This window comes from Salvelinus fontinalis, chromosome 20, assembly GCF_029448725.1.
Source record: "Salvelinus fontinalis isolate EN_2023a chromosome 20, ASM2944872v1, whole genome shotgun sequence".
Taxonomy (NCBI): Eukaryota; Metazoa; Chordata; class Actinopteri; order Salmoniformes; family Salmonidae; genus Salvelinus; species Salvelinus fontinalis.
In genome coordinates this window covers 6,323,490-6,345,989 of record NC_074684.1, presented here as the reverse complement: position 1 = coordinate 6,345,989, position 22,500 = coordinate 6,323,490, and the positions used below count along the sequence as shown (strand labels likewise).

The 22,500-nt window shown below is 45.5% G+C and overlaps 1 protein-coding gene across 4 annotated transcripts in view; it reads right to left on the bottom strand.

Moving 5' to 3' along the window:
• Nucleotides 1-22,500, bottom strand: part of LOC129817199 (1-phosphatidylinositol 4,5-bisphosphate phosphodiesterase beta-1-like) — a 217,717-nt gene that overhangs the window by 73,710 nt on the left and 121,507 nt on the right. For all 4 annotated transcript variants that reach the window (XR_008753683.1, XM_055872201.1, XM_055872202.1 and 1 more), the window contains exons 4-5: nt 1,101-1,241; nt 498-577 (exon numbers count right to left, since the gene is read on the bottom strand). Coding sequence is in view for 3 of the 4 variants with exons in the window: in XM_055872201.1 (XP_055728176.1) it covers nt 498-577; nt 1,101-1,241 (221 nt within the window). In the remaining variant the exon portion in view is untranslated. The remainder of the gene's footprint in view (nt 1-497; nt 578-1,100; nt 1,242-22,500) is intronic.

The window sequence follows — 22,500 nt, the reverse complement described above, 5'->3', positions numbered from 1 at the left end:
AGAGAGAGAGAGAGAGAGAGAGAGAGAGAGAGAGAGAGAGAGAGAGAGAGAGAGAGAGAGAGAGAGAGAGAGAGAGAGAGAGAGAGAGAGAGAGAGAGAGAGAGAGAGAGAGAGAGAGAGAGAGAGAGAGAGAGAGAGAGAGAGAGAGAGAGAGAGAGAGAGAGAGAGAGAGAGAGAGGAGGAGGAGAGAGAGAGAGAGAGAGAGAGAGCAGAGAGAGAGAGAGAGAGAGAGAGAGAGAGAGAGAGAGTGTGCAAGTGTGTGTCTGTGAGTGTGTGTCTTTGCGCAAGTATCTGTGTGTGTGTATGCGTTTGCATGTGTGTGTGTATGCGCGCATTCACCCCATCTCTCGCTCTCTCTCTGACCCCCTCTTGCTCTCTCTCTGCCCCCCCCCTCTCTCTCTGCGAGTAGTGTGAAGCGGTGTGAAGCGCCCTGCAGACCTGATGGGTGTGAACTGCTGCCTTCCAGTGTGTGATGCGTGATGTGTCCAGGGACTTACGCTTTCTCCAGGCATGCTTCTCTGGACATGTTCTGGGCCAGTAGGTTAGACGCCAGGCCAAACAACTCTTCAGCCCACTCCTGCACCGGAAGAACACACACACACACATACACACTCCGTCAGAAGGAAGAAACACAGCCGCCAGGATCGATTGGAGGTGCAGACTTGCCACCCACACACCAGACCTTAAAATTATACACTGGAGGAATGACGGGTTCAGTGTAAGTCTAACAAGCTTAACTAACTCACACTTCATGGACTGAAATAGCTTAGTTATTCATTAATTAGTTATAAGCACTTTGGCCAACCTCCTAAGAGACGTTAACTGATGTTGACATCAACTAAATCAAATAAACCTTTAATAAAGCCTTTATTCATGTTTGATAAAGCCCTGCTCATGATTAATAAAGTCCTTATTAATGTTTAATAAAGCCCTATTTGTGATGAATAAAGTCCTTATTCATGTTTAATAAAACCCTATTCATGTTTAATAAATCCCCATTCATGATGAATAAAGGCATTATTCGTGTGTACCAAAGCCCTTATTCATGTGTACTAAAGCCCTATTCCTCTGTAATAAGTGGATTATTCATGTTTACTTGCCTTGGCGATCTCCTCCTGGAAGGCCATGAAGTTGAGGTATGTGATGTTGACCATGTCTGGTCCGCTCACCACCGTCAGCATCCTGTTCTCCATCTTCCCCACCAGGGTGCTCACGTCCAGCAGCTCTCGTAGCTTCATGTCCTACACAGACCCCACAACAGATGAGTAACATGTCAATAACACAATAACTCTAGCCTTAACCCTTCTTCGTTGGCAACCCAATATTATGAGCTCCCGCAGATTTGTATGCTACACACTCAGAGGAAACACCTTTAAATTCATTTTCAACACATATGTACACTTTTAAACCTTCACGAAAGCGTGTCATTAATAACCTAGCCACTGCAGCTTTAGCACCTTCCCAGAATTACCCCCCACTGTGTCTGACAGTGTGACTTTAGCCTAGCGGTTAGAGCGTTGGGCCACTAACCGAAAGGTCGCTGGTTTGAATACCTGAGCCGACAAGAATAACAATCCGTTGACGTGTCCTTGAGCAAGGCACTTAACCCTCATTTGCTCCAGGTGCCGTACTACTATGGCGGACCCTGTAAAACACCACATTTCACTGCACCTATCCAGTGTACGTGAAAATGAAACATATTTTTTGTAGTTGCTGCTGGAAGCCCAAACTCAGGAAGAGGTGACTCCCACCGTCTGGTACTGTGGCAATGACAACAACAGCCCAATCAACCAATCAGATCCCGATTTGACTTCCTGAGAATGTAACTGATCAGTGAGAGGTATGACTTCGGGAGTAGACCATGAAGAGTGGCAACCCGTCATCATCAGCCCAATCAACCAATCAGATCACGATTTGACTTCCTGAGAATGTAACTGATCAGTGAGAGATATGACTTCGGGAGTAGAACATGAAGAGTGGCAACCCGTCATCATCAGCCCAATGGGACCTGCGTGGTTCAGCATATTCTCTTAACATCAGCTAAGATGTCACACACACACCAAGCTGTCACCAAGCATGACATTACCTGGGGCACGCTTTTTAATTTGTATTTTTTTTTTCACCTTTATTTAACCAGGTAGGCTAGTTGAGAACAAGTTCTCATTTACAACTGTGACCTTTACAACTGTGACCAAGATAAAGCAAAGCAGTTCGACACATTCAACAACACAGAGTTACACATGGAATAAACAAACAAACAGTCAATATTACAGTAGAAAAAAGTCTATATACTGTGTGTGCAAATGAGGTAAGATAAGGGAGGTAATAAATAGGCCATGGTGGCGAAGTAATTACAATATAGCAATTAAACACTGGAATGGTAGATGTGCAGAAGATGAATGTGCAAGTAGAGATACTGGGGTGCAAAGGAACAAGATAAATAAATAAATACAGTATGGCGATGAGGTAGTTGGATGGGCTATTTACAGATGGGATATGTACAAGCGCAGTGATCTGTGAGCTGCTCTGAGAGCTGGTGCTTAAAGCTATTGAGGGAGATATGAGTCTCCAGCTTCAGACATTTTTGCAGTTCGTTCCAGTCATTGGCTGCAGAAAACTGGAAGGAAAGGCGACCAAAGGAGGAATTGGCTTTGCGGGTGACCAGTGAGATATACCTGCTGGAGTGCGTGCTACGGGTGGGTGCTGCTATAGTGACCAGTGAGCTCAGATAAGGCGGGGCTTTACAAAGACTTGTAGATGACCTGGAGCCAGTGGGTTTGGAGACGAGTATGAAGCTAGGGCCAGCCAACGAGAGTGTACAGGTCGCAGTGGTGGGTAGTATATGGGGCTTTGGTGACAAAACAGATGGCACTGTGATAGACTGCATCCAATTTGTTGAGTAGAGTGTTGGAGGCTATTTTGTAAAAGACATCGCCGAAGTCGAGGATCGGTAGGATGGTCAGTTTCACAAGGGTATGTTTGGGAGCATGAGTCAAGGATGCTTTGTTGCGAAATAGGAAGCCGATTCTATATTTAATTTTGGATTGGAGATGCTTAATGTGAATCTGGAAGGAGAGTTTACAGTCTAGCCAGACACCTAGGTATTTGTAGTTGTCCACATATTCTAAGTCAGAGGCGTCCAGAGTAGTGATGCTGGACAGGCGGGCAGGTGCGGGCAACGATCGGTTGAAGAGCATGCATTTAGTTTTACTTGCATTTAAGAGCAGTTGGAGGCCACGAAAGGAGAGTTGTATGGCATTGAAGCTCGTTTGAAGGTTTGTTAACACAGTGTCCAAAGAAGGGCCAGATGTATACAACATGGTGTCGTCTGCGTAGAGGTGGATCAGAGAATCACCAGCAGCGAGAGCGACATCATTGATGTATACAGAGAAGAGAGACGGCCCGAGAACTGAACCCTGTGGCACCCCCATAGAGACTGCCAGAGGTCTGGACACCAGGCCCTCCGCTTCATGAATGATCATCATTAATGTCTAAGTAATGAACGGACAGTATGTCGTTATGAATGGCTGCAGGTGGTAAACGCATGGCGTTTATGATGTTGCCTGTGGATTCACCGGGGCATTGCAATGTGTCTGTACAGCATCCGAGGTGGTTGGGTAAAGTAGGCCGGCGGGATGCGTATGTAACTTATATAACTATAACTATGCTTGCCTGAGACCATGACACTTGTATTACCTCATAAAAGTTATTCCTAGGCTTTAGCTCAGTTGGATAACACAGTCTTGGGGCATGCAAAAGACTGGGTTCAATACCCAGTTTGTCACACTGGTTATTGACGACATAATAGTGAGGGCCTGAACTGAGAGATGTCTGTCCGCTGCAGTGTAAATACACATTATAAACCATATATCCCTATGGAAACATACACACACAACCACTCGTCTTAAATGCAAACCATGCTAAAGCACAGAGCAACTAGGCACTGCCTCCGAGGCACCAGAAATGAATAACAATGATATTTTCTCTCCCATTCCTCTGACATCAGGGCAAAATACAAAGTGGTTCAGCTAGGTCAATTAACACCAACAAAAAGAGTCTGTAAAAGATTTTGCAGCGGAAGCAAATGAGTTCCCCACTAATTTGCCCAATCAAACAAAGAGCATTCGGTGCTGTGTGACACTGATAAATGTCCCCTACATGTCCCCCAACGCTCACCAATCAAATCCCCCAGCTCAGAGGCGCCCATTAGTATTACAGTGAACTTTTCAGAAGCAATATTTTTACAGAGATTTTTACTCTTCTGGCAACCAAGTCTGCATGTCTGACGAATGTTCAAAACACAGACACACACACGGTGTGTCACACACGCAGGCTGTCTAGTGCAATTTCAAAACGCACATACAAACATACGCACACACACACACACACACACTCTCTGACGAACAATGGCTGACGAATTTCCAACGACGCAACACTTTTAGCCAAATGCAAAGACAGGCGTCATTTCTTAAGAGACCTTGGTTCTTGGAAAATGTGTCTGAGACAAGTTTCATTCCCTACTGATTACTGTAGTGTTGAGATGTCTGGGAGATGGATGGTTCTAGAAACATCTCATGCCTGCAGTCTCTCAGACGTGCCAAGAGCAAAATTCTTCCATTCTACATGAAGCATATATCAAAGTTAGATGATGCTGCATAGAATATGTTATTTTAACTAGAGCAAGCCATTATTACTAGAACTGTCTGGGATCATCTTGAGGCCATGGCAGACATTCGTCCAGCCTTAGGGTGGCAGGTAGCCTAGCGGTTAGAGTGTTGGGCCAGTATTTTAAAGGTTGCTGGTTCAAATACACGAGTCGACGAGGTGAAAGAACTTGACCAAGGCACTTAACCCTAATTTGCTCCAGAGGCGTCGTGCAACAATGGCGGACCCTGTACAACAACACATTTCACTGCACCTATCTGGTGTATGTAACAATAAAAACCCGATTCTGTGTCTACCTTTACTATACTGATAGATGGAGAGACAGTATACTGTACGCAGGATACTGATAGATGGAGAGACAGAATACCGTATGCAGGATACTGATAGATGGAGAGACAGTATACTGTATGCAGGATACTGATAGATGGAGAGACAGTATACTGTACGCAGGATACTGATAGATGGAGAGACAGAATACCGTATGCAGGATACTGATAGATGGAGAGACAGAATACTGTACGCAGGATACTGATAGATGGAGAGACAGTATACTGTATGCAGGATACTGATAGATGGAGAGACAGTATACTGTATGCAGGATACTGATAGATGGAGAGACAGTATACTGTACGCAGGATACTGATAGATGGAGAGACAGTATACTGTATGCAGGATACTGATAGATGGAGAGACAGTATACTGTACGCAGGATACTGATAGATGGAGAGACAGTATACTGTATGCAGGATACTGATAGATGGAGAGACAGAATACTGTACGCAGGATACTGATAGATGGAGAGACAGTATACTGTATGCAGGATACTGATAGATGGAGAGACAGTATACTGTATGCAGGATACTGATAGATGGAGAGACAGTATACTGTACGCAGGATACTGATAGATGGAGAGACAGAATACCGTATGCAGGATACTGATAGATGGAGAGACAGTATACTGTATGCAGGATACTGATAGATGGAGAGACAGTATACTGTATGCAGGATACTGATAGATGGAGAGACAGTATACTGTACGCATGATACTGATAGATGGAGAGACAGTATACTGTATGCAGGATACTGATAGATGGAGAGACAGTATACTGTATGCAGGATACTGATAGATGGAGAGACAGAATACTGTATGCAGGATACTGATAGATGGAGAGACAGAATACTGTATGCAGGATACTGATAGATGGAGAGACAGAATACTGTACGCAGGATACTGATAGATGGAGAGACAGTATACTGTATGCAGGATACTGATAGATGGAGAGACAGAATACTGTATGCAGGATACTGATAGATGGAGAGACAGAATACTGTACGCAGGATACTGATAGATGGAGAGACAGTATACTGTATGCAGGATACTGATAGATGGAGAGACAGAATACTGTATGCAGGATACTGATAGATGGAGAGACAGAATACTCTATGCAGGACATTGAGAGATGGAGACAGTATACTGTATGCAGGATACTGATAGATGGAGAGACAGAATACTGTACGCAGGATACTGATAGATGGAGAGACAGTATACTGTACGCAGGATACTGATAGATGGAGAGACAGTATACTGTACGCAGGATACTGATAGATGGAGAGACAGTATACTGTATGCAGGATACTGATAGATGGAGAGACAGAATACTGTATGAAGGACATTGAGAGATGGAGACAGAATACTGTATGAAGGACATTGAGAGATGGAGAGACAGAATACTGTATGAAGGACATTGAGAGATGGAGACAGTATACTGTATGAAGGACATTGAGAGATGGAGACAGTATACTGTATGAAGGACATTGAGAGATGGAGAGACAGAATACTGTATGAAGGACATTGAGAGATGGAGACAGTATACTGTATGAAGGACATTGAGAGATGGAGAGACAGAATACTGTATGAAGGACATTGAGAGATGGAGAGACAGAATACTGTATGCAGGATACTGATAGATGGAGAGACAGAATACTGTACGCAGGATACTGATAGATGGAGAGACAGAATACTGTACGCAGGATACTGATAGATGGAGAGACAGAATACTGTATGAAGGACATTGAGAGATGGAGACAGTATACTGTATGAAGGACATTGAGAGATGGAGAGACAGAATACTGTATGAAGGACATTGAGAGATGGAGAGACAGAATACTGTATGCAGGATACTGATAGATGGAGAGACAGAATACTGTACGCAGGATACTGATAGATGGAGAGACAGAATACTGTACGCAGGATACTGATAGATGGAGAGACAGAATACTGTATGAAGGACATTGAGAGATGGAGAGACAGAATACTGTATGCAGGATACTGATAGATGGAGAGACAGAATACTGTACGCAGGATACTGATAGATGGAGAGACAGAATACTGTACGCAGGATACTGATAGATGGAGAGACAGAATACTGTATGCAGGATACTGATAGATGGAGAGACAGAATACTGTATGCAGGATACTGATAGATGGAGAGACAGAATTCTGTACGCAGGATACTGATAGATGGAGAGACAGTATACTGTACGCAGGATACTGATAGATGGAGAGACAGTATACTGTACGCAGGATACTGATAGATGGAGAGACAGTATACTGTATGCAGGATACTGATAGATGGAGAGACAGAATACTGTATGAAGGACATTGAGAGATGGAGACAGAATACTGTATGAAGGACATTGAGAGATGGAGAGACAGAATACTGTATGAAGGACATTGAGAGATGGAGACAGTATACTGTATGAAGGACATTGAGAGATGGAGACAGTATACTGTATGAAGGACATTGAGAGATGGAGAGACAGAATACTGTATGAAGGACATTGAGAGATGGAGACAGTATACTGTATGAAGGACATTGAGAGATGGAGAGACAGAATACTGTATGAAGGACATTGAGAGATGGAGAGACAGAATACTGTATGCAGGATACTGATAGATGGAGAGACAGAATACTGTACGCAGGATACTGATAGATGGAGAGACAGAATACTGTACGCAGGATACTGATAGATGGAGAGACAGAATACTGTATGAAGGACATTGAGAGATGGAGACAGTATACTGTATGAAGGACATTGAGAGATGGAGAGACAGAATACTGTATGAAGGACATTGAGAGATGGAGAGACAGAATACTGTATGCAGGATACTGATAGATGGAGAGACAGAATACTGTACGCAGGATACTGATAGATGGAGAGACAGAATACTGTACGCAGGATACTGATAGATGGAGAGACAGAATACTGTATGAAGGACATTGAGAGATGGAGAGACAGAATACTGTATGCAGGATACTGATAGATGGAGAGACAGAATACTGTACGCAGGATACTGATAGATGGAGAGACAGAATACTGTACGCAGGATACTGATAGATGGAGAGACAGAATACTGTATGCAGGATACTGATAGATGGAGAGACAGAATACTGTATGCAGGATACTGATAGATGGAGAGACAGAATTCTGTACGCAGGATACTGATAGATGGAGAGACAGAATACTGTATGCAGGATACTGATAGATGGAGAGACAGAATACTGTACGCAGGATACTGATAGATGGAGAGACAGAATACTGTATGCAGGATACTGATAGATGGAGAGACAGAATACTGTATGCAGGATACTGATAGATGGAGAGACAGAATACTGTACGCAGGATACTGATAGATGGAGAGACAGAATACTGTACGCAGGATACTGATAGATGGAGAGACAGAATACTGTATACAGGACACTGATAGATGGAGAGACAGAATACTGTATGAAGGACATTGAGAGATGGAGACAGAATACTGTATGAAGGACATTGAGAGATGGAGACAGAATACTGTATGAAGGATACTGATAGATGGAGACAGAATACTGTATGAAGGACATTGAGAGATGGAGACAGAATACTGTATGAAGGATACTGATAGATGGAGAGACAGAATACTGTATGAAGGACATTGAGAGATGGAGACAGTATACTGTATGAAGGACATTGAGAGATGGAGACAGAATACTGTATGAAGGACATTGAGAGATGGAGAGACAGAATACTGTATGAAGGACATTGAGAGATGGAGACAGAATACTGTATGAAGGATACTGATAGATGGAGACAGTATACTGTATGCAGGATACTGATAGATGGAGAGACAGTATACTGTATGCAGGATACTGATAGATGGAGAGACAGTATACTGTATGCAGGATACTGATAGATGGAGAGACAGAATACTGTATGAAGGACATTGAGAGATGGAGAGACAGTATACTGTATGAAGGACATTGAGAGATGGAGACAGAATACTGTATGAAGGACATTGAGAGATGGAGACAGAATACTGTATGAAGGACATTGAGAGATGGAGACAGAATACTGTATGAAGGATACTGATAGATGGAGAGACAGAATACTGTATGAAGGACATTGAGAGATGGAGAGACAGTATACTGTATGAAGGACATTGAGAGATGGAGACAGAATACTGTATGAAGGATACTGATAGATGGAGAGACAGAATACTGTAAGAAGGACATTGAGAGATGGAGACAGAATACTGTATGAAGGACATTGAGAGATGGAGACAGAATACTGTATGAAGGATACTGATAGATGGAGAGACAGAATACTGTATGAAGGACATTGAGAGATGGAGACAGAATACTGTATGAAGGACATTGAGAGATGGAGACAGAATACTGTATGAAGGACATTGAGAGATGGAGACAGAATACTGTATGCAGGATACTGATAGATGGAGACAGAATACTGTATGAAGGACATTGAGAGATGGAGAGACAGTATACTGTATGAAGGACATTGAGAGATGGAGACAGAATACTGTATGAAGGACATTGAGAGATGGAGAGACAGTATACTGTACGCAGGATACTGATAGATGGAGAGACAGAATACTGTACGCAGGACATTGAGAGATGGAGAGACAGAATACTGTATGAAGGACATTGAGAGATGGAGACAGAATACTGTACGCAGGATACTGATAGATGGAGAGACAGAATACTGTACGCAGGATACTGATAGATGGAGAGACAGAATACTGTACGCAGGATACTGATAGATGGAGAGACAGAATACTGTATGCAGGATACTGATAGATGGAGAGACAGAATACTGTATGCAGGATACTGATAGATGGAGAGACAGAATACTGTATGCAGGATACTGATAGATGGAGAGACAGAATACTGTATGCAGGATACTGATAGATGGAGAGACAGAATACTGTACGCAGGATACTGATAGATGGAGAGACAGAATACTGTATGCAGGATACTGATAGATGGAGAGACAGAATACTGTACGCAGGATACTGATAGATGGAGAGACAGAATACTGTATGCAGGATACTGATAGATGGAGAGACAGAATACTGTATGAAGGACATTGAGAGATGGAGACAGTATACTGTATGAAGGACATTGAGAGATGGGGAGACCGTATACTGTATGAAGGACATTGAGAGATGGAGAGACAGTATACTGTAAGCAGGTGCTCTGCATCTCGAATAGAACTACAGTACAGTAGCATTCCCTGCAAATGAATGGCAACGGCAACCTCCGCTGAAAGCAGCCTCAACAGATCTCTACCTGGACTACAGACAGACAGACAGACAGACAGACAGACAGACAGACAGACAGACAGACAGACAGACAGCTGTGCTAAATAGGATGGAGTGGAGACCTGTACGATCCGTCAGAGAATCAAATGCATATTTCATTGATGGTTTGTTGCTGTTTGAACAGTGGAGCCTTTTGATATTGTAGTGGATGCCATTTGTAGATGTTACAGGAAAAGACAAGCTCATATCCATGCCTCTATAGCTGACTGTGTGTTGGTCAGAGAGAGAGAGAGAGAGAGAGAGAGAGAGAGGGAGAGAGAGGGAGAGAGACAGAGACACATAGAAAGAGCTAGACAGAGATACAAAAAGAGAGAGGCAGGCAAATGCTGTTTCGACACATAAAGGAGAGGAGAGAGGGAGGAGGAGAGAGAAAGGAGAGGAGAGAGAGGAGAGTTGAGGAGAATAGACCTGAGATTTAATTAGTGCTGGTGTATTGTGGGAACATTTGGAGGCATGCCTGAGGGTCCTGTTGCCGCGGCGATGGGAGATTTAGAGACAAGCGGGGGGGGGGGGGGGGGGGGGGGGGCAGTGTGTGCGTATTACCCCTTCAAGCCAATTTCTGTGTGTGTGTGTTTGAGAGGGAAAGAGAGATACAGTATATATAGAGAGAGAGAGAGAGAATTGTGTGTGTGCAGAGGTGTGTGGGATGATGGTGTGACTGTGAAAGAAGGCGTGTGTGCAATGCATCACTTTGGTGTGTGTGTGTGTGTGTGTGTGTGTGTGTGTGTGTGTGTGTGTGTGTGTGTGTGTGTGTGTGTGTGTGTGTGTGTGTGTGTGTGTTAGTGTGTGTGCGTGGCTATCTGACAGCTGTAGCGTGGGAACACAGTGCTCAGTCATTTATTACTTCAGTACAGGGGAGGTAGTCCTCTTAGCAGGGTGATGCTGCCTTCCCTGCTCCCTGGGCTGTCACAAACCCTTTCCTGTCACCACGACACACACACACACACACACACACACACACTGCATGCCCACATGCACACTGGGCAGCCCACTGCCATAGACACATGCACTCGCGCAAGCACACACATACACACCTATGTGCATTCCCACACACTCGCGCTGACAAAAAAAAGAATGCCCACACACATGCACGCCCGCCCGCCAATTGGCACAATCCCCACACACACACCCGCCCATTGGCACAATCCCCACACACCCACCCGCCCATTGGCACAATCCCCACACATACGCCCGCCCGCCCGCCCATTGGCACAATCCCCACACACACGCCCGCCCATTGGCACAATCCCCACACACACGCCCGCCCATTGGCACAATCCCCACACACACACCCGCCCATTGGCACAATCCCCACATACACACCCGCCCATTGGCACAATCCCCACACACACACCCGCCCATTGGCACAATCCCCACACACCCGCCCGCCCATTGGCACAATCCCCACACACACGCCCGCCCGCCCGCCCATTGGCACAATCTCCACACACCCGCTCGCCCATTGGCACAATCCCCACACACCCGCCCGCCCACCCATTGGCACAATCCCCACACACACGCCCACCCGCCTGCACGCCCATTGGCATCATCCCCACACACCCGCCCGCCCGCCCATTGGCACAATCCCCACACACACGCCCGCCCATTGGCACAATCCCCACACACATGCCCGCCCATTGGCACAATCCCCACACACACGCCCACCCGCCCATTGGCACAATCCCCACACACACGCCCGCCCGCCCATTGGCACAATCCCCACACACACACCCGCCCGCCCATTGGCACAATCCCCACACACACACCCGCCCATTGGCACAATCCCCACACACACACCCGCCCATTGGCACAATCCCCACACACACACCCTCCCGCCCGCCCATTGGCACAATCCCCACACACACACACGCCCATTGGCACAATCCCCACACACACGCCCGCCCGCCCATTGGCACAATCCCCACACACACGCCCGCCCATTGGCACAATCTCCACACACACGCCCGCCCATTGGCACAATCCCCACACACACGCCCGCCCATTGGTACAATCCCCACACACCCGCCCGCCCGCCCATTGGCGCAATCCCCACACACACGCCCGCCCGCCCATTGGTACAATCCCTACACACACGCCCGCCCATTGGTACAATCCCCACACACCCGCCCGCCCGCTGGCACAATCCCCACACACACACCCGCCCGCCCATTGGCACAATCCCCACACGCCTGCCCGCCCATTGGCACAATCCCCACACATACGCCCGCCCGCCCATTGGCACAATCCCCACACACACACCCGCCCGCCCATTGGCACAATCGCCACACGCCTGCCCGCCCATTGGCACAATCCCCACACACACGCCCGCCCATTGGCACAATCCCCACACGCCCGCCCGCCCATTGGCACAATCCCCACACACACGCACAGCTTTGAGAGAGAGAGAGCGCGATAGTGTCCATCTGCGGACTGTCTCCTGACCTCGTACTTCTCCTCATTCCTTTTCTGATGAATCGTTCATCCAGCACATCTACCTGTTTCTCTAATATTCATCTGATGATTCATGTAGCTTTAATTCCCCTATTTATCCATTTATACACCGCAGGCCACCGCTGCTCAAGTTAAGTGGCTACAGCGACGACGTCTGTTCTGCGGTAGAGGATTCACCTCCAGACCTCACGTCATACCTCTAGACAGCTGACCTCGTCTCTTCGTACGGACCCTTTCAAGTTAGTTCGTTGTAAGAGCAACGTTGGCTTCACATTAGGATTCACCACGGCGGGGAGGTTTCTGAGGATTCCAGGTACGAGTTCTGGGTTTGAAGAAGAAACTCCAGCCCACTGGTATTCTTGTCATACGTGGGTCTCAACCTAAATGTTTGGGTCAATACTCGTCAAAACCTCTCAAAGTTAATCTGAAGGTTTCAGGTATGGATGCCCCTAAGGAAAATCTATTGACTCAAATGTTGGTTTGAAGAATGCCAAATATGACAAACGTTTCTTTTTGTTTTTCCTCCTCTTTGGGTGAAACTAGCCTGGTCCCAGATTTGTTTGTGTGCTTTTGCCAACTCTGTTGCTGTCCTTGTCAAGCTGAGGGACAAGGAGTTGGTACGACAGCACAAACAGATTGGCACTCAGGCTAACCTGGAACAACAAACAACCGTCTTATAAGGAGTTGTATAACTGTCCTGTCCTAGCAGCAGTCCTGCCGGTGGCTAGCCTTGTTCACTAGCGGAGCAGCAAGATTGTGGGTTGGGACATAAAACGCCTGGGGTAGTTGGAGAAAGGAATTATAGGTAATTCATTGTGTCGCTCCCAATACTTCCATGGCCCCATATTCAGAATGTGTGTGTGGGTGTGTGTGTGTGAACATGTTAATGAGAGGGGGCAGCACTGAGCTAGCCTGCAACATCACTTCCTGGTGTAGTTCAAACTCTGCACGCTAAACATCTCCATGAGTGTGGCTTCAATGCGCTGTTGAGTCTTCACATAGGAATGAATGGTGTCAAGTGATTGATGGCTTTGTCTATTCATATATACCGTCATTGCATCATCCCCTTCGTATTTCATTCCTGTATTTCACTCCATCCTTTCGTATTTCATTCCTTTATTTCACTCCATCCCGTCATATTTCATTCCTGTATTTCACTCCATCCCTCCGTATTTCATTCCTGTATTTCACTCCATCCCTTCGTATTTCATTCCTGTATTTCACTCCATCCCTTCGTATTTCATTCCTGTATTTCACTCCATCCCTTCATATTTCATTCCTGTATTTCACTCCATCCCTTCATATTTCATTCCTGTATTTCGCTCCATCCATTCATATTTCATTCCTGTATTTCACTCCATCCCGTCATATTTCATTCCTGTATTTCACTCCATCCCTCCGTATTTCATTCCTGTATTTCACTCCATCCATTCATATTTCATTCCTGTATTTCACTCCATCCCGTCATATTTCATTCCTGTATTTCACTCCATCCCTCCGTATTTCATTCCTGTATTTCACTCCATCCCTTCATATTTCATTCCTGTATTTCACTCCATCCATTCATATTTCATTCCTGTATTTCACTCCATCCATTCATATTTCATTCCTGTATTTCACTCCATCCCGTCATATTTCATTCCTTTATTTCACTCCATCCCTTCGTATTTCATTCCTGTATTTCACTCCATCCCTTCATATTTCATTCCTGTATTTCACTCCATCCATTCATATTTCATTCCTGTATTTCACTCCATCCATTCATATTTCATTCCTGTATTTCACTCCATCCCTTCATATTTCATTCCTGTATTTCACTCCATCCCTTCATATTTCATTCCTGTATTTCACTCCATCCCTTCATATTTCATTCCTGTATTTCACTCCATCCCTTCATATTTCATTCCTATATTTCACTCCATCCCTTCATATTTCATTCCTGTATTTCACTCCATCCCTTCATATTTCATTCCTGTATTTCTCCATCCCTTCATATTTCATTCCTGTATTTCACTCCATCCCTTCATATTTCATTCCTGTATTTCACTCCATCCATTCATATTTCATTCCTGTATTTCACTCCATCCCTTCATATTTCATTCCTGTATTTCACTCCATCCCTTCGTATTTCATTCCTGTATTTCACTCCATCCCTTCATATTTCATTCCTGTATTTTTCTGTATGCCTTTGTGTTTCACTCATTTATTTCCCCCCATCCCATCCCTTCGTAGTGCAGTGTTTTATTCAGGAAGGTCATGCTGCGTCTGCAGAGCATGTTTTAAACATTAGTCACCTCATAACTCAGTGGAGGAGAGTAGCGCACAGAAACATTGATTCCAATTATGACTATGAGACCAGCGTTTCTCTCTCAGCCTGCTTCACTTCCCGCAAATGACGTTCATTAAAATCAGAGACACACACTACACACACAGAGCCTGACGCACACTCACAAGCACGCACGCACTTTCTCACACACACGCACACGCGCGCGCGCGCGCACACACACACACACACACACACACACACACACACACACACACACACACACACACACACACACACACACACACACACACACACACACACACACACACACAGAGACAAGTTCCTTCGAACCTTATATATACGCACAAGAGTCCCAAACAGGTGAATGATTACTGCAAGTAAAAGCATTCTTCACTAGGGGATTACTGTGATTCTACTATAAGATATCCAGATGTGGGATGTGTGTGCGTGCGTGCGTGTATGAACAGAGTATGAACAGATCGGAAGGGGAAAAAAGACGACTGCAGGGTGGAAAAAAACAAAACAAAATAAGAACCACCTTTGGATCAATGGTTCATTTGACGCCGGTGCTTTTTTACCGTTTGTCAGTGAGTTAGTCAACATTATAAGGCGGGATCTAACTTAGTAGCTAGCGAGGTAGCGAGGGAGGGAGTGATGTGGTATGTACAAGTAGAGGATTAGAGGCTAGCATGGCTGCTCCCAGGCAGGCTTTCACAGCCATTACACACATTGGCTTTCCTCTGATCTACAAGGGATTTAAATAACTGTCCGTGATGAGTAGTGTGTGTGTCTACACAGAAGACAGAACGATTGCATGTGTGTGCTATAAGTGATTCAATGAACCATTTTCTACCATTCACTTCCACCTGATTGGTTCCCAATGTATTTCATCTGTTTCATTAAACCAACGCCTCCTCCTCAATTAACATGAAGATATTTCCTCATACCGGCGAAACACCCCATTGTTGTGAAAGCAGCAGACATAAGTTACCTGTTACTAGCTCTCCTTTGATTCACCTCTCTCTCCCTCCTCTTCCCTGCTCTTCTCTCCTTTATTACGGTCTACTACAGGCTTGATGTTTCCCTCCCTCCCTCCCCATCTCTCTGCCCTGTTTGCTGTCTCAGTATGCCGTGATGCGTCAGCTAGCTCAGTTGTGCAACATTTTAGAAGTGTAGAGCTCTCTTAGGTTAGAGCAGGAGAGACGTTCTTCCTCTACCCTCGTGTACATCCTTTATAAAGCATGACAGTGCCCCGCTCCTCTACTCTCCAACTCACGGCTTTAAAGCTGCACACTATCCACTAAGACTTCAAGTGAAACTCTTAGGGTGCTTTCATACTTGGTCCCTTTCTGACCATTTTTGTGAACTCAGTGTAGTTCCCTTCATTGTATTTTTTCCCAAAGTAACTCAGATCCCTCAAAAGAGCCCTCGATGCAAACTGAACTGAGACCATCTCAAGAAGTGGTGTGGCTTTGGTTCCCTTTTTTAGGACAATGTGAACGCAAAGCTCCCCGGGTTCGCTTGTCATTATTCCCGTGCCACACATTAGCCTACTGCAACACTGTTTCCCCTGCCATAAACCCTCACATTGGTGCCACAAAAGAGAGACGATGATGATGCACAGGTTCGCAGATTTAAAAAAAATTGTGTGTGTTTTCAACATTGTAGAATCATAGTGAAGACATCAAAACTATGAAATAACACATATGGAATCATGAAGTAACCAAAAAAGGCTAAACAAATTAAAATATATCTTAGATTTTAGATTCTTCAAAGTAGCCACCCTTTGCCTTGATGACAGCTTTGCACACTCTTGGAATTCTCTCAATCAGCTTCACCTGGAATGCTTTTCCAACAGTCTTGAAGAAGTTCCCACATATGCTGACCACTTGTTGGCTGCTTTTCCTTCACTCTGCGGTCCGACACAATGTCAATTGGGTTGAGGTAGGGTGATTGTGGAGGCCAGGTCATCTGATGCAGCACTCCATCACTCTCCTTCTTGGTCAAATAGCCCATACACAGCCTGGAGGTATGTTTTGGGTCATGGTCCACCAGATGGGATGGCGTATCGCTAGAAAATGTTGTGGTAGCCATGCTGGTTAAGTGTGCCTTGAATTCTAAATAAATCTCAGACAGTGTCACCAGCAAAGCACCCCCACACCATCACACCTCCTCCTCCATGCTTCACGGTGGGAACCACACATGCTGAGATCATCCGTTCACCTACTCCGCGTCTCACAAAGACACGGTGGTTGGAACCAAAAATCTTAAATTTGGACTCATCAGACCAAAGGACAGATTTCAATCGGTCTAATGTCCATTGCTTGTGTTTCTTGGCCCAAGCAAGTCTCTTCTTCTTATTGGTGTCCTTTAGTAGTGGTTTCTTTGCAGCAATTTGACCATGAAGGCCTGATTCACACAGTCTCCTCTGAACAGTTGATGTTGAGATGTGTCTGTTACTTGAACTCTGTAAAGCATTTATTTGGGCTGAAATTTCTGAGACTGGTAACTCTAATGAACTTATCCTCTGCATCAGAGGTAATTTGGGTCTTCCTTTCTTGTGGTGGTCTTCATGAGAGCCAGTTTCATCATAGTGCTTGATGGTTTTTGCGACTGCATTTGAAGAAACATTCACTTTTAACAAGGCACACCTGTTAATTGAAATGCATTCCATGTGACTACCTCATGAAGCTGGTTGAGAGAATGCCAAGAGTGTGCAAAACTGTCATCAAGGCAAAGGATTGCTACTTTGAGGAATCTAAAATATACAATATATATTTGTTTAACACTTTTTTGGTTACTACATGATTCCATAGGTGTTATTTCATAGTTTTCATGTCTTCACTATGATTCTACAATGTCGTAAAAACACTAAAAAATAAAGGAAAAACCCTGGCATGAGCAGGTGTGCCCAAACTTTTGACTGGTACTGTTACATGCAGACACTTTAGCCCCCACACACTCAGTCTCAACCTCACCCAGCTTTAAAGGGCGAATCCACAGTTGAATCACTAACAAAGCGGTCACTCCGTCTCTGTTTTGGTAAAAAGCTGAGGGATGGGCCTGGAGAAATGTAACCACTCTCAGATTAATAGACAGAGCTATGGATGCAAGGACTGACCATCCATGATATCAAAATGATTGTTTTAACCATGTTATGAGGCTATGCAGTGTTTATTTACATTTACAATGTTTACACACATTGGAGGAAAACAAGCTTATATTTTGGGTTCTCATGAGGTGAGACAGTTGAACTAAGCTAAGTTAATTTCTTCAAGAATCAATGGGTATATATCAATCATTTATAAGTCAAATTGATGTAGCAACTACAGATTGCCCCTTTAATGCTTCATTCTCAAACCGTCAAAAGCTCTCAACACACACACACTCCACACTCAAATCAAATCAAATCAAATTGTATTGGTCACATACACATGGTTAGCAGATGTTAATGCGAGTGCAGCGAAATGCTTGTGCTTCTAGTTCCGACAATGCAGTAATATCTAACAAGTAGTCTAACAATTTCACAACAACTACCTTATACACACAAGTGTAAAGGAATGAATAAGAATATGTACATATAAATATATGGATGAGCGATGGCCGTGCGGCATAGGCAAGATGCAGTAGATGGTATAGAGTACAGTATATACATATGAGATGAGTAATGTAGGGTATGTAAACATTATATAAAGTGGCATTGTTTAAAGTGACTAGTAATACATTTATTACATCCAATTATTAATAATTAATGTGGCTAGAGATTTGAGCCTGTATGTTGGCAGTAGCCACTCAATGTTAGTGTGATGGCTGTTTAACAGTCTGATGGCCTTGAAATAGAAGCTGTTTTTCCAGTCTCTCGGTCCCAGCTTTGATGCACCTGTACTGACCTCGCCTTCTGGATGATAGCGGGGTGAACAGGCAGTGGCTCGGGTGGTTGTTGTCCTTGATGATCTTTTTGGCCATCCTGTGACATCGGGTGGTGTAGGTGTCCTGGAGGGCAGGGAGTTTGCCCCCGGTGATGTGCTGTGCAGACCGCACTACCCTCTGGAGTGCCTTACGGTTGTGGGCGGAGCAGTTGCCGTACCAGCCGGCGATACAGCCCGACAGGATGCTCTTGATTGTGCATCTATAAAAGTGTTTTTGGTGACAAGCAACATTTCTTCAGCCTCCTGAGGTTGAAGAGGCGCGGTTGTGCCTTCTTCACCACACTGTCTGTGTGGGTGGACCATTTCACTTTGTCCGTGATGTGTACGCCGAGGAACTTAAAACTTTCCACCTTCTCTAGTACTGTCTCGTCCATGTGGATAGGGGGATGCTCCCTCTGCTGTTTCATGAAGTCAACGATCATCTCCTTTGTTTTGTTGCTGTTGAGGGTGAGGTTATTTTCCTGACACCACACTCCGAGGGCCCTCACCACCTCCTTGTAGGCCGTCTCATCGTTTTTGGAAATCAAGCCTACCACTGTAGTGTTGTCTGCAAACTTGATGATTGAGTTGGAGGCGTGCATGGCCACGCAGTCATGGGTGAACAGGGAGTACAGGAGAGGCCCGTCAGAAAGTCCAGGACCCAGTTTCACAGGGCAGGGTTTAGACCCAGGGTCTCGAGCTTAATGACGAGTTTGGAGGGTACTATGGTGTTAAATGCTGAGCTGTAGACGATGAACAGCATTCTTACATAGGTATTCCTCTTGTCCAGATGGGTTTGGGCAGTGTGCAGTGTGATTGCGATTGCGTCATCTGTGGACCTATTGGGGCGGTAAGCAAATCGGAGTGGGTCTAGGGTATCAGGTAGGGTGGAGGTGATATGATCCTTGACTAGTCTCTCAAAGCACTTCGTGATGACAGAATTGAGTGCTACGGGGCGATAGTCGTTTAGCTCAGTTACCTTAGCTTTCTTGGGAACAGGAACAATGGTGACCCTCTTGAAACATGTGGGTACAGCAGACTGGAATAGGGATTGATTGAATATGCCCGTAAACACACCAGCCAGCTGGTCTGTGCATGCTCTGAGGACGCAGCTAGGGATGCCGTCTGGACTGGCATCCTTGCGAGGGTTAACACATTTAAATGTTTTACTCATGTTGGCCACGGTGAAGGAGAGCCCACAGGTTTTGGTAGCGGGCTGTGTCAGTGGCACTGTATTGTCCTCAAAGCGAGCAAAGAATTGGTTTAGTTTGTCTGGGAGCAAGACGTCGGTGTCCGCGACGGTGCTGGGTTTCTTTTTGTAATCCGTGATTGACTGTAGACCCTGCCACATACGTCTCGTGTTTGAGCCGTTGAATTGCGACTCTACTTTGTCTCTATACTGCTTGTTTGATTGCCTTGCGGAGGGAAAAGCTACACTATTTAGTCATGTTTCCGGTCGCCTTGCCATTATTAAAAGCAGTGGTTCGCGCTTTCAGTTTTGCGTGAATGCTGCCATCAATCCACGGTTTCTGGTTAGGGAAGGTTTTAATAGTCACCGTGGGTACAATATCACTGATGCACCTGCTAATAAACTAGTTCACAGAGTCAGCGTTTACATCAATGTTGTTGTCTGAGGCTATCCGGAACATATCCCAGTCCACGTGATCGAAGCAATCTTGAAGCATGGAATCTGATTGGTCGGACCAGCGTTGAGCACGGGTGTTTCCTGTTTAAGTTTCTGTCTATAGGCTGGGAGCAACAAAATGGAGTCGTGGTCAGATTTGCTGAAAGGAGGGCGGGGGAGGGCTTTGTATGCGTCATGGAAGTTAGAGTAGCAATGATCCAGAATGCTGCCAGCTCGGGCCGCGCATTCGATATGCTGATAAAATATAGGGAGCCTTGTTTTCAGATTAGCTTTGTTAAAATCCCCAGCTACAATAAATGCAGCCTTAGGATATATGGTTTCCAGTTTACATAGAGTCCAGTGAAGTTCTTTCAGGGCCGACGAGATGCACATTGGACATTGGCGAGTAGTATACTCGGGAGCGGTGAGCGATGTGCCCGTCTACGGAGCCTGACCAGAAGACCGATCTGTCTGTCCCTTATGCGGCACCGTTCTTTTGGGTCGCCTGCTGGGATCATATCCATTGTTCTGGGTGGTGGTCTGAACAGAGGATCCGCTTCGGGAAAGTGGTATTCCTGGTGGTAATGTTGGTAAGTTGACGTTGCTCTTATATCCAATAGTTCTATCTGGCTGTATGTAATAAGACTAAGATATCCTGGGGTAACAATGTAAGAAATAATACATAAAAAAAACGAAATACTGCATAGTTTCCTAAGAACGCGAAGCGAGGCGACCACCTCTGTCGGCGCCATCTTGCATGTCTTGCTCTCACACACATCTGCGACACACACAACTTTGCAACACACACTCCAAACTGACATGTCTCTAAAGCTGTAAGCTGATCAAACAGGCTGTTTGCAGTCTCGCCTAATACCCCTGTCTCCTTCCATTCTGCTCTGGCGCTGCAGTTTCCCTCACAGCACCTCCTCAGCTGAGCCACACTGAGAAACTCCAGATCCGTCTCTCTCATATCATGGGTGATTAGTAGGAATGGTGATGGGGGCTCTAATAATGTTAATGTACGTCTGGCTCTGCTGCAGTTAATCAAGGCAAACTTTTCAGAGTCGACTGGGTATAGTGGAACTATAGCAGAGGACACGTCTTACAGATAGAGATGGGGAGAGACAGAGAGAGAAAGAGAGAGAAAGGGGTAGAGAGAGATAAAGGGGTGGATGGAGAAAGAGAGAGGTGCGAGGAACGAGGAAAGGAAAAGAGAGAGAAAGAGTGAGAGAAAGAGAGTGAAAGAGACCCCTGATAGTGTGGTGTTGAGGCTGGGAGAGCAGGTGTTGGCCATAATGACACCGCTGGCTCGCTCTCCTCTCCTCTTTCTCTCTCTGGTCATAACTCAGTTCACTGCTTCGGTGGTGCTGTTTCACGAGGCAAAGATTGACCCATAAGGCCCAGAGGAAAAGGTCAGATTTGGAATTGTTCATCTGTCAGCTGACGAGTCACTGACCACAGTGTGTGTGAGTTGGGTGAAGAGATGGCATAGGGGTGCTGTGTGTGTGTGTGTGTGTGTGTGTGTGTGTGTGTGTGTGTGTGTGTGTGTGTGTGTGTGTGTGCGTGCGTGTGTGTGTGTGTGTGTGTGTGTGTGTGTGTGTGTGTGTGTGTGTGTGTGTGTGTGTGTGTGTGTGTGCGTGCGTGTGTGTGTGTGTGTGTGTGTGTGTGTGTGCACGCGTGTATGTGTGTGTGTTATGGAGCGTGCGTGGGCTTTTCAAAATCTTCAATTCTAGCTTTTGATTAACCGAGAGCAGCGAGAGACGGAGTGTGTGTATGTGTGATGGGGTATAGAGCCATTTCCTAAAGGGCAGACGTAAACCGTAACGTAGGATGACAGCGCTTCATTTTAAAGTCTGAGAGAAACGGCTTGGCTTTCACATGTTCTGCTCATCACCACTCATGCTCC